General features: G+C 33.6%; 1 protein-coding gene across 12 annotated transcripts in view; it reads right to left on the minus strand.

The window, feature by feature from the left end:
• The window catches only part of LOC134533970 (atypical protein kinase C), a 391849-nt gene that overhangs the window by 62868 nt on the left and 315424 nt on the right, over positions 1 to 13557 (minus strand). For all 12 annotated transcript variants that reach the window (XM_063371822.1, XM_063371818.1, XM_063371826.1 and 9 more), the window contains 4 exons: positions 12594 to 12774; positions 11490 to 11588; positions 8408 to 8583; positions 7192 to 7426 (listed from right to left, as the gene is read on the minus strand). In XM_063371822.1, the coding sequence (XP_063227892.1) occupies positions 7192 to 7426; positions 8408 to 8583; positions 11490 to 11588; positions 12594 to 12774 (691 nt within the window). The remainder of the gene's footprint in view (positions 1 to 7191; positions 7427 to 8407; positions 8584 to 11489; positions 11589 to 12593; positions 12775 to 13557) is intronic.

Here is a 13557-nt window from a genome sequence, read left to right on the forward strand (position 1 = left end):
ATTTAGAATATAAATTAATATTTTTTATTAAAAAATTTAATGATACAAAACTGAATTGAATACAAATACTAAAACTATTAATTTTGATGTATAAAATTTTCAATATTCACACATCATAATTAATTTTATATTTTTATATGCTTTAAATTTTTTATTTTTTGGCCAGTAGGCAACCTCATTAACAGTTAGTTAACTGCTAAAATACATCAAATACAAACTTAATTAAAATTTTTTAAAATAAACCTAATGATTTGAAGGTATCTTAGCAATCTCCAACATACAGGTCTACTCAATTTTTTTTCTTTTTTTGTAAAATAAAACACGAAACACCAACACCAACACAAACAACACCACCAACAGGATCAATGAACTGTGATTCGAACCAAGCTTCTCCTTAATGAGAGTACATTTTTTCAACTACGCCATCAAGTTTGGTACTTTTGTATTAACCAGTATATGTCTAGCATATTTTCTTCATTAACATCACACAAATGTGCACTAAAAAGCTTGCGTAATTGACGAAAACACCCTGCAAGGTGGTATGATGGAAATTTTGAAACACCCAGTCCAGACATTCTATCTTACCATTCCATCATTTCCTGAGATCACTTCAGGCAAATACTGGCATGATTCATCATCAACAGACCATAACAAATTTCTCTACCACTTTCCCCGGTTTGATATAAAGTACTTATAAAAACAACAAACACATTTCTACTAACATACATAGTAAGATAATAGATCTGAAACTTATTTTAGTTTAAATTTCTATATTATCATTTCAAATAAACTTCAGTGTTATTTCCATGAACAAACAAAGTCACATTTACAACCAGAAAAAGCAAACTACAATACAGTAAAACCCTGTTAACAGTATATGAAGGTACTTAAAAATTTATAATAATCGGAGAAAATTTATTAAAAAGGGTTAAACTGTATATATGTGTTAATAGGTACAGTGGTAAATTTTTAAAAAAAAATATTATGCAGTAAATTTTTTAAATTGGGTATTTTTAAGAAGGTTTTACGGCATTTGATAAAAACTGCCTCCCCCCAAGGCGATCCAAATTCTATACCCGACAAAGTTGTACCTGGGTCATTCCATGTCAAATCACCCAAACATTTTTTGAAATGTCACCCACCAACACGGATTTCCACAAAATTTTGTGTACTTGTTGCCTTGATGAAGTTATGAAGCCATATTAATTTTTTCTTCATTGGTCCTTATAGTTTTTTTTAACAGAAGGTCAAAGTTATATGCATTTGCTTGAATGTGTCACTCTTGATACTCCTTTTCAGGAGTGCAGCACATTGCTAAAAAATAATATTTCAGCATGTATACTTGTTTAATGTATGAAATTATTCGTGTAAGTGAAACAAGGTTTACAGATTCCAAGAAAAATTGCCTGAAAGCATTTAATGTTTTCTTATTGCTTAAAAAAATTATTTAAAATGAAAAGAGCATGTTTTTACAGCATAACACATGAAATTGCAGATGAGAAAATTTAGCAAGAGGCAATAAAGAAAACTCATCTGTATTGGTTTTACATTAATCCTGTAACTACATTTTATGATATAACGAAATAAAAACAGTGGGGTTTTGAAGGTTTATGTATGTAAGTGCATGTATAATAACCCCATCTTTTGTTTTCACTTTGGTAACCACATGGCTACCTATATCACCTTCTTGCACTGAAGGTCCAGTCATGTCAGCATTACACAAGTGTGTAGTCATCACTGGGCTTATCTGCAGAGGCAGCTGCAGTAACCTCCGCTGATGTAGCAGGATAGCCAGTCGGTGAAGCAGAGTTGGAAGGTTCTTCAGTGCTTTCTGGTATAAGGTTAATAAACAAGCATGTGGAACGAACTACAAACTTTTGTTTAGTTATTCTTTTAATTTTTTCATTGTGTTGTTATTGGGATCGCACAACAACTTTATGATTTGGTTTTTGAACCAGTGACATTATGTGAAAGCGTTGTGAAGTTGATGAAGCAGTAATGGAACTTCAGCAGTCAGGAATTAGTGAACCATGTAGTGTTGGTAAGGAGACTGGAACAGAGTGTCATAAAACAAGTTATACCCATTTGAAGAGGTTGAACCACATTGAAACACTTAGTGATACTGACAAAGAACTTTTATCCTGTAGGAGTGGCATAAAAAGTGATAGGTTAGCGAGTGTCTGTGAGCACCATAGGATTTTTTATACAAAAAAATATGAACTGTATCAAACTACATGTTGTGATCCACTTAAAAAACATAAGAAAACCATCTACAAATCACTACGATGTGTAAATAAAGACATTTCAAGGGAAATATATGAAAAATTAAATTTGAAAATACCACAAGGACAGAAGATTTGTTCATCTTGCAGAAAATGCATACAAGAACTTCCTATTAATACAACAGACCAGGAATCATCAGAAATATCTGATACAGCCAGTGTATGCCGTATAGGTGATCTTGATGCATCATCAAGCAAGGAAGCTGCTTTGAAGACCATCAGTACTACATTTGATTAACTAGGAATATCCCCTTTAAAGTTACATGCTGTACCAGCACACAGCAAGCTAGTTTATGGGAAAAGGAAATTGAAATCGGCATGTGACAGCTTAAGAAGTAAAGTGTGCAAAGTACTTGGCCAGGGCTTTCCCACTGAGAAAAATGACAATGAACAGATTTCAAAGGACATCAAACAGAAAGCAGAAGATCTAGATACACTCTTATCTTTAATTAAGGAAAAAGTAATAATGACACAGAATACACCAGAAATGATTAGACTTTTAACTTTAGTTCCAATTTCTTGGAGCAGACAAAGGATCATGGAAGAATTTGAAGTCAGTGAGTATGCTGTTAGGCAGTCAAGACATCTTCTTAAGGAAAAAGGAATTTTATCTACTCCACAATCAAAGAGAGGGAAATCCTTAAGCTTAGAAACTGTTGAACGGGTGCGCAATTTTTATGAAAATGATGACTATTCTAGAATAATGCCTGGAAAGAAGGATGTAGTTAGTGTTGCTAGGAATGTCCACAAGCAAAAACGTCTTATTCTTTCTAATTTACAAGAATTGTATGCTGCTTTCATATTCCAATTTCCAGAATCTGCTGTTCGGTTCTCTAAGTTCTGTATGCTAAGACCTAAGTGGTGTGTTTTGCCAGGATCATCAGGAACCCATTCTGTATGTGTATGTAGCATACACCAGAATGTGAAACTTCTCCTTCATGCAGTTGGTGAAATCAATGAATCCTATCATGACCTTATAACTTACCTAGTTTGTTCCAAGGAAAACAGAGATTGCATGGTGCGTCACTGCTCTCATTGCCCACCAAGTGAGAATTTATGGAGAATTCTTCAAGGAAAACTGAATTATGATCCTTACAATGAGATAGAATATAGTCAGTGAGTAAGTACTGATCGAACAGAACTCATATGGTGTAGTGCAAGTTTTGAAGACTATTTGAACTAATTGATTGAAAAGCTAGAAAAACTTATTCCACACTCATATATTGCACAAGCCCAATCCAACTACTTGAAAGAAACTAAAGTTAATTTGAAGTCACACACAGCAGTTGTTCTAGATTTCAGTGAGAATTTCTCATATGTTATCCAAGATGAAGCACAAGGTTATCACTGGACAAGTGGTGCTTGTACTCTACATACTGTAGTCATTCATGTCCGCTTGCCTGGCTCAGTGGATTTGCCTGTTTGTAATCTTTGTGTGTTGTCTGATGATCTGGATCACGATGTGGCCTTCGTACATGCAACACAAAAATAAATTGCCAAGCTAATTTGTGAAAAATTTTCGTTTGTGCGAAAGGTGCGTTACTTCAGTGACGGCTGTGCTGGCCAATATAAAAACTGCAAAAACTTAAAAAATTTGTGCTATCATGCTAAGGATTTTTCCTTCGAAGCATCTTGGTCATTGTTTGCTACCAGCCATGGGAAGTCCCCATGTGATGGCATTGGTGGCACAGTGAAACGCTTAGTTACTAAATTACTAAAGAGAGCCTTGGAAGATGTCTTGATAACCAGATACATAACAACAGTAGATGAAGTATTCAAATTCTGTACATCGCGCATTGAACATATTCATTTCAGGCTTGTCAAAAAGGAGCTGATTCAACAGGAGCGACATGAGTTGTCAGGACGGTTTACGAAAGTAAAGACAATCCCTGGATCATGCGGATTTCATCAGTTTATACCACTGTTGCAAGATGTTGTAGCAACGAAACGCATAAGTTTTGATGAAAACTACACCTCTGTATGCTTGTCACCATGTCACAGCTTTCTGTAAACTCATTTATTTCATGTGTATATGACTCTCACTGGTTCTTTGGGACAATTGAAAAGCTAAATCATGAAGAAGATGTGGTAGTTAAATTCTTACATCCACATGGACCAGCAAGGTCATTCCACTGGCCTTCCATTGACAGAGAAGACAGGTGTGATATTCCACTGTATAATATCCTAAGAGTTGTTAGTGTACCAGTCACAAAAGGAAGTGGTAGGATGTGGTACTTCCCAGAAAAAGAGGTAGCGTTTGCTGAAATTCTGTTCAACAAACATTTTGGCTCATAACACTAACTGTATACAGTATATTGGTAGTTTTGGACTAATATTCATTTATTATGAATTGATATGGAAGGGAAAAATATTTGTATTTATATACCTGCAACAAGGGAAATTAGTTAATGTGAGATAGAAGTTTTCATCCTGCATCCTGACTTTAGGAACATCAAACACCAGAAATACTGCACAAGGTAATTATACTCCATCACTTACTTGAAGGATAAGGCCGTTGGTTTAAAGCATAACCAGGTTTCAGATTATGTATGTGTGTGGGTACACACACATGTGTAGCAAATGGAAAATAAACCCAAATACTGCAAACATATTAAATAGCAACTTGCAATGAATTGTGATAGTACATATGTTTGAGTTAAAATATCTTAAAAAGGTATGAATACACTGATAATTAATAATAATCACTGACACTATCACCAGTTCATAAATATATGCAGTGTTATTCTTTAGTAGCAGCTACAACAAATTAAGAAAATATTTGTAATGAGTGTTGTGGTCGGTTTCCAATTAATGTCTTATATAAATCTGTATAAATTTTATATCAAAGCCTTCAAAACCCCACTGTTTTTCTTTCGTTATATCATAAAATGTAGTTACAGGATTAATGTAAAACCAATACAGATGAGTTTTCTTTATTGCCTCTTGCTAAATTTTCTCATCTGCAATTTCATGTGTTATGCTTAGGGATGGTGATTTTTCGTTTTCGCGAAATAGATGCGAAAATATGCTAAATTATATTTTTTCCGCTATAAAATGCGAAATCTAGACTATTCCGAGATAAATGCGAAATCAAGGTAAAAAGCGTAGATTCGTCTTCACTCTACAAAATTTATTTACCGATTGTATTTCGTTTCAGTTCAGTATCTAAAGAAACCATCATTTTATGGCGTATTCAGCACAAGTATCTTATTGTCACATCATTCACAACACTATTGTTCGTAAATATTGAATGAAAAATGGCCATCCGTGCCTCACGATTGTAAACAAAGCAAAGAACAACTAGCTGGAAGAGTGTCCGTCATTTTGCAGAGTACAAGTTTTTAGGCCACCATATTGCGACATCTCTGCTTCGTCGCGCCCATTTTCTGTCTGTGTTTCACGTGAAAGCAGCGTTCTTGTGTAGTCTGTGGAAGGTGGTGTGTTTACAAATACGTGCATATTCGTGAATGTGTTGTATACTGTTATTTCTCGTGGTAAAAATGGGACGAAACGTAATTTCCATTTGCGATCGCATAAATGAATACAAAAGTGAACAGTTCTACGAAAGTGATACGAATATTTTAATGTGCAATTTATGTAATCGCCGTCTGGAGTGGAAAAAAAAATATGTACTTGAAAAGCACATTAAATCTGAGGGACTGCAAAAAAAAGATTCACCGAGAAATCGGATGAAGAAAAGTTGGTAAAACTGCAAGCAACGGTTTCTGGCATGATCGAAAACTAAAAAAAGGTGAAAATTGAAAAAAACGAGTTTCAATACCATTATTTGTGCACTCTACATCAACTATGGCCACGAACACTGCTAAAAAATATTTATTGTAATTTTAAGTATTCAATTTATTGCACTCATAAGTGCTAAAAAGTTGTTTGGAAACCTGCCAAGATAGGCTATCTTTGTTGTTGTGTTAGATCTTTATTTCTGTGCTTGTTAATAATTAATATGTGTATTATTTAATGCTTTTTTAAAAATATACTTTTCTTTAGTAATGTAAAATGAGAGAATTGGCTAAATCTTGTTTTTAAAAATGCAAAAAATGCTAAATTTCAAATCAAAATGCTAAATGTTAATATTTTAAAAGCTATAAATCACCATCTCTAGTTATGCTGTAAAAACATGCTCTTTTCATTTTAAATAATTTTTTTAAGTAATAAGAAAACATAAAAATGCTTTGGCGCAATTTTTCTTGGAATCTGAAAATCTTGTTTCACTTACACGAATAATTTCATACATTAAACAAGTATACATGCTGAAATATAATTTTTTTAGCAATGTGCTGCACTTCTGAAAAGGAGTATCAAGTGTGACACATTCAAGCAAATGCATATAACTTTGACCTTCTGTTAAAAAAAAAAACTATAAGGACCAATGAAGAAAAAATTCATATGGCTTCATAACTTCATCAAGGCAACAAGTACACGAAATTTTGTGGAAATCCGTGTTGGTGAGTGACATGGTCTGGGTGATTTGACATAGAAAGACGCACTTGGATTTTTCACAAGTGGTACATGTGTAAGTTGTTGCTGTGAGCCAGCCAGGGCTGTCGAGAGGGAGAAGCAGGAGGGGAAGGAGGGGCAATAGGGGAAAAATCCCCAGGGCCCGGGCACCAGGGAGGTCCCACTTGAGTTTCGAGATTATTTTTGAAGCTTGGGTTTACCTCGATAGGGCGAAAATCACAAGTCCATATCTAACAGAATTAACAAGAAAACATTACAAGCTATGCGATGTGCACAGATCACGCTTATGGACACGGTAATGTTTACAGTGCTTGGTTACGGCCCTGGAGCCGACTCGTTTTCTCTGGGCAACGCCACTATTCCGTCCACTTCACGCAACAACCTCGATGCCAACGAGCCTCTCTCGACGGGACGCGGGCCAGGCCGCGCTCACCCTTGTCGTGTAGGAAGTTGAGGGCCAGGCTGATCTCTGCGGCGTAGAACCTGGCGTGCTCCTCGGGCAGCCGGCGCTGCCGCTGCATGTGGAACATGAGGTCCCCGCCCCGCACGAACTCTATCACGAAGAAGAGGCGGCTCGGTGTTTGGAAGCACGAGTGCAGGCCGACCAGGAACGGGTGGTTGGAGGCAGTCTCGAACACGTGCTTTTCCGTTTGCACCCAATCTATGTCCTGCCAAACGGAACACAGTGGCGGTGGTGTGGTGGAATCCATTAAAGACGATTCATAACACTGTTGTTTCAGACCTCGGATCAGAACTTGCAAATCATTTCTCTATTAAAAACTGATCACACAATTCTGCAATGTAAATATTTTAAACCAATCTTAGGGGTATGCAAACATTCTAAATTTCAAACTAGAACCGAGTGAAATTAAATTTGGTTTTGGTCGTCTTCAAATGCCAAGTTTAAGAATTTGAACTTCCCAGCCACTAATATCTATAAAATACTACGTGGCAAAAAAAAAAAAAAAAAAATCTGAAAGCTAGGCTATTTTTTCACGAAATAATCTAAAAATGTTCACTTACTGTCTTATAATGACAACTTTTTTTTTTTTCGTACATTACAAAATAACAGGAATACAGTCAGTAAACAGTATGTACCTAAAAAAAGTCTTCAAGTCATCAATAATTGCGATAGATGGAAGAGAATCAACTTTCAGGATTGGCAAGATTCAATAATACCGGAATGTGATGTCAAAACAATGGTGTTTAGTTTGTAGCAATGATTCCAAACAAATGTTTGAAATAATTTTACATGGTCAGCATAATTTGTCATAAAACTGTCACATTTTGGTATCAAAATAACTAATTATTTTTTGTTTGGGTTTGTTGTTGAGTTGACAAGCAGTCACCTTTTTTTATCTACGTGAACATGAAATCACATAAAAAAAAAAAAATTGAGAAAAGAACATGCACCCCGATCATCTACACAAATTTACCACGGTTTTCTGTTATAATGTAGCTGGTATTATTACTACCCTCACTCGGTAATTATTTGTCATTATTCTCTTATAAAAGTATTTGAAACTTTCACCTCTAGTGTCAAAATTTTCAGGAATTATTTTCATTGCATGAAAAAATTTAAACCAAAAGTATACACACAGAAGCCAATGATAAATGAAGGCTGTAACATAAATATATATTTATTTCACCTCATCGTCAGTGACCAATGCCTTCTTGATCACTTTCATGGCGTATATCCGCCGAGTCTTCTTCAGTTCCACCATGAGCACCTTTGCGTAGCTACCACGCCCAATCACACGGATCAGTTCAAAGTCTATGAGAGAGTACTGGCGCTGCGAGCCAACATGCTCTAAGGCCTCCTCATCTACAAAAGAAAACAAAACAAACCCAAAATAAATAATTTTCCCATGAATTAAATATCAATCATTTATCAAAAAAAAAAATTGATCACACAGCTCATTTCCAGAAGTTAAAGAGTGATTAAATAAATGGTTCATCATAGGGTTCTGCAAATATTTGGTACTGCAATTAATATCGATATTGAAACATTAATATTCTTTAACAGTATTTTTGATTTCTATAAGTAATTCAATTAAAGAATGTCAAGGAAACGAAAAACTTAAGTCATTAAAGTATATAAAAATCCCTAACGAATGTTTGTTTGATTTTTATGTATTCACTGTGCTATTTTGGAGTATAGTATTTTCTAATCTAATGAAAAACTTTGAACACTTTAAATATCAATTTTGATTTTCTAATGTTAAGCGCCATACTCATTTAGTCATACAAGATGATTTTTAAAAATATACCCAAAATTAAAAATATAGAATTAAAGACAACATGGAACATAATATGATCTTAATTATAAAATGATCGAGTAACTCAACCTCAAATATAAAACAATTTTAAATGTAAGGGAGACTTGGAATAGAAATGGAATCTCAAATAAGTAACTTTGAATGTAAAACACACAGTGATATGAAGCAAATTTAACTGTAAAATGAAAAATTTGTATAATAAATAACAATGCTATTTAACTTTATAATTTTGTACTTTTTTTATGTTTAGGTAGATTTTGAAGAAATACTACCTGTTATAACTGATACCATGGTGCGTATTTCAGAACACTTTTTATATATTTTTAGTTTCATGGCTTAGAGACCCCAAAACCATTGAAAACTCAAAAGTTTATATATTTATATATCTATATATGAAGAGATATAGCCCTTTTATGTGGACACCATAACTGTCACAATTTTTCACAAATCACTTCCAAACTGATACATAAAATATAGTAGTGGAAAATCTTGGTTGAGTTCGTTAATGGCAATATCCGACCAAAGGGGTAGAAATGGGGAATGTTTTTTGAAAAACAGAAAAATCACTGTTACTCTCATAATATGGAAAATATAACATTCATTTGAATGTATTATAAAATTATTATCGTAAAAACATGGGTAATTATTTAATTTTTTGACCTTACCACTATTTTTCACCCCTTTAAAACAATAATAAATATTTTCTTAGTACCAATTTCATTTGAATTTATTTTAACCCATCTTAATATTATCTTAAATCATGGTAAAAAAAGAAAATTTTTATAATACCACGTTATTAGTGCAAGAGGTGAAAAATAGTGGTTGAAGGTCCAAAAATTAAATAATTACCTTAGTTGGCATATAATATAAATTTGTTCCATGCTATTCAATGCTGCGTTTTAAACTATTGAATGCTGGCTACAATGAGTTAAATATATTCGTAATATTTTTTGCTGCATTGGAAATGGGCAAATATTTAATCAATCATTTTGTAAAATTGGCGAACAAATTTGTTATATACATTAAGTTCTTAAAATGTTCAAGAAGTTTATAGAAGTGACCAAAATATTTCCAGAATAAATAGGTACTACAAAATCTACCTACGCCTGTAGGCTGTGCAGAAAGGATTTTTTACCCCCCCACCCAACATGTGGTTGATAAATTGCTAAAGAGCAAATATTCTTATTTAAATTAAGTGAAAGAACACATATATAGAAACACTACTTTTTTCAGTTATGAAAACAATTTTCATTTCATTAAAGAATAGCTGTATTTGCACAACCTTAGTTCATAGCAGGCCTGATCACTATAGTAATAAAAACTAAAATGTTTCAGCAGTTTTTTTTTTTTTTTTTTTTACAAAAATGTACATACGTATAGTGATTTGGATAACAGATCAATACAACCAGATTGTTAGGTATATTAACTTGGAATTCGAACTTACTGCACTCTGCTCTTAAAATCATTAGTTTTCACCAAAAAAATAATAGTACCGAAGAGGAAACACAGTGGTAATGCATTGGTCACACATTTTGGACTGCTCAGGTTCGAATTCCAGTCTATACTGATTTTGTTTCTCAATGGTTTCTCAGATAATTCCAAAAATTCTAAGAATATTAATTACAATTTCACATGGCCAATTCCTTCCACAATATTCTTAAACGTTTTATTTGTGTCTCTAATGTCATCTTTAATGACAAGATGCAAAAATAAAATTATTCATTAACCTATTCTCATTTATATAGTTTTGCAGGATAAACAAATACATATTAAGCTTATAAAAATTCTATATTTATATCAGCTTAGCATTCAAAATATTTTTCAAAGGTATTTTAATTGTCATGATGAACAAAGTTTTACTCATTACAGTTATTGGTACTTTAAACAAACTAAGGAAACATTGTCCCACTAATAAAAACTAATTGGGGCCAAGACTGTTTGGATTACAATATTTTCAGATTGGCTGAATAATTGCCTTAATACAAGAGCGTGTTGTAAAACACATCTCTATGACCATTAAGTACAGTACACAACTTATAACACTTTTACAAGCATGATATCTTGATGATTGGATGAAAACAAAAATAATTTTTCAAATAAAAAAAATTCAATATATTTTTGTTTATTTTCAACCCAAATTCATTTGAATTAGCCTTATTTTTGGATAAGCGGAGTTCGGATAAGCGGGACTACTGTAGTTTTACCTGTTAACAAATTTACACAGCACAAAATATAATTTACAAAAATAAATGAAGTATTGATGTAAAATTATCTGTGGGGCCAATTTGCAGCAAATTATTTACTTACATGAAAGACACAGCTTAAATACTAGTATGATAGAATGACTGATCACAAATAAATTATACTCTGGTTGTGTTATGACATGAGCCATAGAGCTAACATGTAAAATAACCATTTCTCCACCACCAATTTAAGCTCTACATGCACTTACTTTTCGTGTGATCTTCTACAGGCACAGACTCCAAGGTTAGGTCCGAAGGAGGTTCCGGGAACTCCCTGAGGTCCGGCAGAAGTTCTGAAGTAGGTGTGCCTGAAGAGCAGAAATTTAATCACAAAATGTTTCTAACAGGATATTTTGATGTTATAGAGCATGTTTAAAAATTAAATTCCATCTCAAAATTCTTACAAACTGCTAAACAATACAATTAACACGTTAATGTTATGAACAGAGTTGTGTTTTAATTTATAAATACATGGCTGATAAAAGGACAGATGAAACACAATTTTTAAATCAGCCCTTTTGAGTGCAAACTAACAATATGTGCTTATTTTAAAGCAACATTTTGTAAAGCAAAAATAAGTAGAAATGGCTTATTCTTCTTAACAGCAGCTGACTAGAGTGGAGAAGTTGGTTTTCAATGCAAGGCTTGAGGCCCATGAACTCTTGATGATTAGAACCAAGACTAACACAAAAAAAAAAAAGTCTTCCCTATTTTCGATAACCATAGAAGTTTAAACTGTCTTTTAACCAGCATATATAGCTTAAAACCAAATATATTTTTATACAACATACTGAGACCAAAAGTAAAGACAGTTTTTTTTTGTATAATGTTGAACTGCACAGAGTGTTTCCAAAAAATACCTCTAATGTCTGGAAAGAGATTCCTTATCAGAAAATAAGGCAGATCATATATAAAACTTTTTCTCTATAGTAATAGCTTAAATTTGAAATTTCGAAAACATTTTAAAGAAACATTGGTAAACATTTGTAGCTAAACTACAAATCGGCAGATATTTCTTATAACAGAGATCTTACACACGTGAAGACATTGTACACAATATTATTCCTTTGTTTTATCTCACAAAATTTCTATAACACAATGCTGTAATCAATAATTGGTGGAATACTATAAACAAGAACATAATTGCATCAAAATCAACAAAGGATTTCTTGTCAGAATACTATCTGGTAATCGTTTTCACATCTATGCACGCAAGTGCCACATGCTAATTTGAATTGCTGTGCATTCACAAAGAAAATGTTAATTTTTTTCAATTAAGAGATGCCACTGTCCACCGGACAGAGGACACTCACTGATGGTGGGCGTCTCGCCATTCTGCTCCTCCTTCACGATGGGTTCCACCTGCTCGTTGCTGCACGGCTTCTGGACCAGCTTGTGGCACTTCTTGTGCACCAACAGCTTGCACTGGATGCACTTGTAGCCCTGGCGACCCAGGCCCCAGATGCGGTCGTGGCAGAAGGCACAGAACGCTCGCTGCGAACACAAACAGGCACGTCACCACCACCACAGCAAGCAGCCAAACCTACCGCACATCAAGTGAGCCATCCCAATGGACTACCGTGATAGATCTCTAGTCCGGGACATTCGGGATCACGCCCGTGTCCTAGGGACAAGATTTTATGGTTTCTTTTTTAGGCAGTTCAATTTTTGTAAAAAGTAGATTTTGATGTAATTGTTTTTACTTTTATACATGGTATTTGCTCATGAAGATAATATGTTGTTTAACAAACATGAAAATTAATACTTCTCAACATATCTTCAATAAAAATATTACATTTTTACTGTTACATGATGCACTTTTACTGTAAAATAATCTGTAATAAGCTTGCCTGAGACAGAATTAATCAGAAAAAATGAAAACAAACATGCAAATTTTTACGTACTTGGAAAAAGTGCCAACGTCATTAATGTGAAAAGTGTTTTTAATAAGAAATGCCAGATCAAACATTTTTTTTAGCATTCAATTTAAATAATTTTTTTTTGTAGTCTCTTCATTCTTAATGAATTGCATTCAGTGAATTTACTAGAATCAAGGATTACATATTTGTAATTTGGGTTGTGTCAAATTGCTGGTTGATTTCATGATTTTAATTTCATTTTTGTGCTGAATGGTGTATTAACTTGTACTTTGACGTGCTTTTCGGTGTTATTTTGGTTTTATCGCAATTCACCATATAATATTGTCCTTATGGATTAGAGATTTCACAGAATTAATGAATAATATATTTTAAATGTGAATACCAAAGATAATTAATA

This window comes from Bacillus rossius, chromosome 7, assembly GCF_032445375.1.
Source record: "Bacillus rossius redtenbacheri isolate Brsri chromosome 7, Brsri_v3, whole genome shotgun sequence".
NCBI classification, from domain to species: domain Eukaryota; kingdom Metazoa; phylum Arthropoda; class Insecta; order Phasmatodea; family Bacillidae; genus Bacillus; species Bacillus rossius.